Source organism: Dreissena polymorpha, chromosome 15, assembly GCF_020536995.1.
Source record: "Dreissena polymorpha isolate Duluth1 chromosome 15, UMN_Dpol_1.0, whole genome shotgun sequence".
Classification (NCBI taxonomy): Eukaryota; Metazoa; Mollusca; class Bivalvia; order Myida; family Dreissenidae; genus Dreissena; species Dreissena polymorpha.
The window spans coordinates 1,030,020-1,036,019 of NC_068369.1; the positions used below are offsets into that span (position 1 = coordinate 1,030,020).

The window sequence follows — 6,000 nt, forward strand, 5'->3', positions numbered from 1 at the left end:
AAACACCATGAGTTAAAGAGATATAATAACATTAAAACAGAACAGATGAACAGAATACACATGTACTTGAAATAGAACAGATGAACAGAATACTTGAAATGAATATTTCAACCCTGTTACATCATTCATATCAAATGTCATGTATTGTTTGAAAAATGATCTTAACATGTTTTAAACTTTGATATATTGTTTGTATATATTCGACAGTACGGATGTTTAGTTCAGTAAACTGTGATTTTCTGAAAATGTGTTTTGTCTGAGTGAAAACTATGTCATCACCGGTAATAGAAGAAAACAGTAAAAACCAAAATGGCGGACAGTGACCTACTTCTGTGATGAATTAAAATGAGTTTTCGTTAACATATAAGGTAGGTTTCGTGTTAACTTGAGGAAAAATGAATGATTCTGATAATTATATGAAGTTTTTTTTAAGGAAGTTGCATTTAATATTATTTATTTACAAATGAATGCTTACGTCACCGGTAATACGGGTGCCCAGGATATGAGCACGGATGGCCGAGTGGTCTAAGCGATAGACTTTTACTGCAGGGGTCAGTGGTTCGAGCCCAGTTGAGGGTTTCTTTTTTTCTACGGTCAATAACTGTGTAGCTTTAGGAGAATGTGGTCGTTTACCAATGTACGTCATTTATCACTCCAAATGTATAAAATACTGGTGTAAACTTCTCCAGATGCCTGATAGAAGATATCCAAAAAACTGTTATAAAATGTTAAAGTCATTAGATGATATTGGAAGGCGAAATTGGGCTATGGATGTAAAGGAGCTTCTTTTTAAATATGGGTTCGGCTTTATTTGGCTCTCACAGGATGTTGGTGATATTGATTTATTCATGCTTCAATTTGAACAACGCCTTACTGATTGTGCAACTCAAACCTGGCACGAAATTATAAATGACTCTTCAAGATGCGATACTTACAGACAATTAAAAAGTTTATTAAACACTGAACGATATTTAGACATAACAATGCCATTTTATTGCAGACAAGCGTTAGCGAGATTTCGTTGTTCAAGCCATAGGTTTCAAATAGAGTTAGGTAGACAATTAGAAATACCAAGAAATCTAAGAATATGTGCACATTGTCAAATAGAAAATGAATATGTAAAAACAGAGGATGAATATCATGTATTTTTTTAATGCTCTAAATATGCTGACATTAGGCAAATCTATTTGTCTAATTGGTATCATGGCAGGTAAACTGTTTCAAATTTCTTTGATCTGTTTAGAAATGAAAATGAGTTTGTTATTAAAAAATAGCCTTTTATGTTTACCATTTAATACGTTCTTCATATGGAACGTAATACTTGTAGTGGAAGTATGTTTGTTTGTATTTGTTTTTTTTTCTCCATTCAATTATATTTTACAAATATATATATATATATATATATATATATATATATATATATATAGGTAGGGACAACTCTCTGTATTATCCGTATATATATATATTTTGTAAACATGATGTATTATGGGCTGGAGGCCTTTGTTTACAATAAACTTACTTACTGCTTACTTCCTTTCTTTCAGAGCTCCAGATAAGGGTCGTATTTTTCGTAATTACGAATTATTTTCAAGTATGTTACGTATTTATTTTAAAATCTTGTCGTACCATTAATAATTACAAAATCAAGTTACGAATATTACATTTACATCGGTTCGTATCGATTTTTATTGAGTTCTTATCGCATATTAAAGATCTTTGCGGTTCTTATATAGAATGGTTATTGGGTTTGTTTAACAAAGCGCATCTTTTCCAATAAAAGCGGCGTATACAGTCTATCTGTCAAAAAACAATGGCGGCGCCCAGGTAGCGTCCTAAAAAACTGCAAAGCGTCAAAAAACACGCTTTTAACATATTGTACGCAAAGTTAGCCGCAGTTAAATGTTTAGAAAGACATTGTAGAAAAGATCTTATACGATGCTGTATGTTCAGTTGCCGACACAGTCAGAAAAGCTTAACAAAAACGCGACACGACGGGTCCAAACTTAAACACAAAAAAAACAACATTGAACGAGTGGAAGGGACAAGTCCCGTGGCTAATCGTTGAAAAGATTGAAGGGGAGACCCGTTTTAATTGTGAAATATGTAAAAATTCATCTGAGGCATGCAATCTAAGCACAGTTTGGGCATATGAAGGTATTTGAAAAATAAAATTGTATAATACTGAAAAGACACTGTTGAACTCGTATAAATAAGGTTGCTAGTATGTTTATTTTGATTTTTTTTGCATGAAAATAACTAGCTAAAGAAACTTCAGCGTACAGTTTATATAGTATTGACAGACCTGTACGCTGAAGCTAACCCCGTATCGAAAGTCAACCAGAGTCGTAACATATTTATGTCACGCTCAGGGTCTTCCCCAGGCCATTTAAGCGCCCCTCGCCGGGGCGCTTGAATTTCGAAATCAGAGTCCCCGGGGCGCTTGAAATTTTCCGATCAGTGTATTCTTCAGTAAAAGAAAGTGGACATTGTCAAAAAAAATCAAGGTTTCCCTATCAGTGTATCAATATTCCCTGTTTTAAAAGAGCACTCGGTACCTACTTTCACAAGTAATCGCCATAAACACCACATGGGGTAATGGATAATCCACTGATAAGAGAATAGCATGACGCGCGTATCGACTATTCTAGCCACATTACACGGTCATTTAAATGCTGACAAGGATGTATCTGGTAACTTTCCAGTCGTCAAACTGTGAAGTTCATCGTCCAATCGGTTACGGGAATGCTTATGAGGGCGGGGTTAACTATCGACCATTATTTTTGATTGACGTCGGGCATGAAGTAAGAGTTTATCGCAGCTTGATTAGCAAGAAGTTGTACCATTTGAGTAATATAAAACCGGTAATTAGTACAGTACAGAACATTAAAGATGGTTTCGGGCATCATCATCACACCTTTTTACTGTAAACAAGTGTTACCTATGACTCTAATTAATACGAGAAATTAATTGCAAGTGGTAAACAATTAATTATTATAGCGAGTAAGTTGTGCAAATGACTCCCGGTTACAATTATGTGATAACAATTTATTTAATTCCAGTACATGTATATTTCAACATGTCCATTTATAGAACTGATTCACCTCGTTTTTCTGACATTTATTCGACACGTAATGCGCTTTAACAAATTTTCGTTGAATTAATTACGCACACTTGTAAATGTTTCGTCCGATAATCAATAGTTAGAAGACTGATGATGGCAACCGGTCGTGATCCTCGTGGACAACGTGAATTTCATGCATAATTCCGTCAAAACATTTATTCGACTCGTAAAGTGTGTAAACAAATTATCGTTGAATTTATAACGCAACGGTTAATATTTGTTGACATCTCAAATGGGAATAATTAAATTTGTAATCCGAAACCCATTACCGTAAGTCCATGTTAACGCGTTTTTAATCCGAAACACACTTCCGAATGTAAATGTTACCGCAACGTTAAATATTTTTGCTTCAAATTAGCAGTGCAAATTTATTTTGTGTCGAATCTTTTTCTCAATTAAAAAGAGCGCGAAAATTATGCAGCATATACAACGTCGCGTCTATTGCATACAAATGGCGTGTATTGAGCGTTTTAACAAGCACACAACAGGTCAGGGGATTGACGCATATTCAGAGGCAATATTTCATCAAATCTATCAATAGTCACTTAAAAAATAGCAAGGTTTGTGTTAAAAAAATAACTGAAAGCTTTTATCGTAAATATTTACCAGAAAGAGATTGATAAAAACGGAATAAACGGGATTATCGGGTAATAAATAGAAACTTGAAAATAGTAAGTATACAGTTATAGAGTCGGGTTGAAACGGATGTATTGCGGGAATCGTTCGAGTCGGGATTTTACTATCTGTGCGGAAAAGTTTTATAACAATTAAACAATAAAAAAAAAAAATTTTTGAATGACTGGGGGATTTTTTTGAAGAGTGATAGTGCACCAAATGACGTCTTTTGACGCTGTTTTTCTTTGAGTTATAACGCACCACAGAACGTGAATTGACACGTTAAATTTAAAAAAATCAACGTCCCACCCCCGGTCGGCCCCGGGGCGCCTGAACAAATTCCTGGGGAAGGCACTGACGCTATAAATCAAAGAAAGCTCATTTTCTTGGATACATTTCTACATATATTGGTGAATGAATATTAATTACTGCATCGAGGAATATTTTAAGGTTCAAATGTTTCAAATGCATCTTACAATAGATGAAAATATCTCTCATCAGTCTGAAATTCACAATTTTGACGCCACTGTCGCTTTGTCACGTGACGAGTTTTCATTTGGATACTTTCGGATAAACCTTGACATTTTATGCTGAAATTGTAAACATTACTTTCGTTTTCTGAAATCTATTATTTGTGATTAACAACTTACGTCTGGTGGATTATAATACTGATTTCATTGTGAATCAGGTAGTTTTATATAATATTTACTTGGACTTTGTATTGACACTACAATTTGTTTACAAAATAAGCCAGAATAATTAAAATACCGGAAAATGTCATTCTTAATTTGAAAACACTTGAGCACATGGTTTGTTACTAAAAATAGAAATAACGTCATATGACCGTGAAATCGTCTGTCACATCGCTGTTTTTCTCGATATGTAAGAGCAGAATAGATACATTTTAAATGTTTAAGATAGTATTTTGTGAAAGAATATATCAGTTAAATGTGAAAAATGTCAATCTTTTCAATCAAGTGGTTGATTTGGGCCAACAACTGCATTTAAAAGCTGTTTTGGACCGGTCTTTGTTAACTGTCAACTTTTCGGGAATTTCTGGATGACTTTCCTAATGGGTTTGGTCCATAACTATAAAGTCGCGCCAGTCAAAAATCATAAAAAGCGACATTTAAAGTTATGGAAGCCAGAACTAGAAAATAACCATTATTATTTATCTTTAGGTCATTTAGAAAAAATAAGAATTATTTTCCAAAACTTAGTAGTAACGTTAAGAATAAAATTTTAGAGTTAAGAATTCTTTTTGAAAATCTGGTAGCAATTTAAGAATTTCACAAAACCTTATCTGGAGCTCTGTTTCTTTAATTGTATTATAGTTATTTTACTGGAGCTTTTTAGATCCAATGTTTACATTTATCAATATAAAGCATTTAATGACAAACTTCAATACATCTGTGAAAAGGCCCCTTTAAGACAAACGCTAAGTTTTTAAATTGTTAAATGCTCATTAAATCATACACATGCTGAACTATAAAACTTGAGTTTAGGTGACCTGTTATACTTTTGTTGTATAACTTACAAATTTGATTATATCATAGAAAAGAAAACATTGAACTTCGTTTATTTCACATTGAAATCGCGCAACCAAAACAGATCAGAAATTACGTCAATCTCAATGAAAACCAATAAACATTTATAATCCACAGTTAAATCAACATTTGAGGATTGTATTTCAATCAAAATAACTTAATTTAAAACTGAAACAAACCTGTATGACAGCCTGGAGCATGTCATACATGTCCCAGGTCGCTGGTATGATCGCCATCATTTTGAAATCTCTAATGGAAAGAATTCTTAAGGGAGGTAATTCGGTAATTGACCGACAAGGTTACATTCCGAAAGTAGTCCCTGTTCCTAAAGAGTTCCATGTATATTCTTATTTAAAAGCCATTTAGAAATCGCACTATGCCTTGTGCGCTTAGTAATATGTGTGTTTGCCACATTCAACTGCATTTCAATTGGGACAACGTTGAGAGATTAACTTTTGGGGCGCGTTTATTCAAGTTATAAGCCTTTGTTAAAATCTTATTGCAGAAACTCTGTGGGTGAAAGCATTTGGGCGAATTGAATTTTTTTAGGAAGTTGCACGACTTTTCTTCTTTTTCCGATTTGCAATGGTGATGCCCTTATGGCGACAGCTTAACAGTAGACATGTTCTTACTTGACGACCCTACTGCATCCACAGTACTTTTATAGGGCTCTGATTACGACCATGTCGCGTTCTTGGTAATGTAGCCGTGTTGAAA

General features: G+C 33.9%; 1 protein-coding gene across 1 annotated transcript in view; it reads right to left on the reverse strand.

Moving 5' to 3' along the window:
• Positions 1-5,575, reverse strand: part of LOC127860830 (serine palmitoyltransferase 1-like) — a 34,373-nt gene extending 28,798 nt beyond the window's left edge. Inside the window, exon 1 of the mRNA XM_052399136.1 lies at positions 5,463-5,575. Coding sequence (XP_052255096.1) covers positions 5,463-5,522 — 60 coding nt within the window. The 5' untranslated portion in view covers positions 5,523-5,575. The remainder of the gene's footprint in view (positions 1-5,462) is intronic.
• Positions 5,576-6,000: the final 425 nt, after the last annotated feature.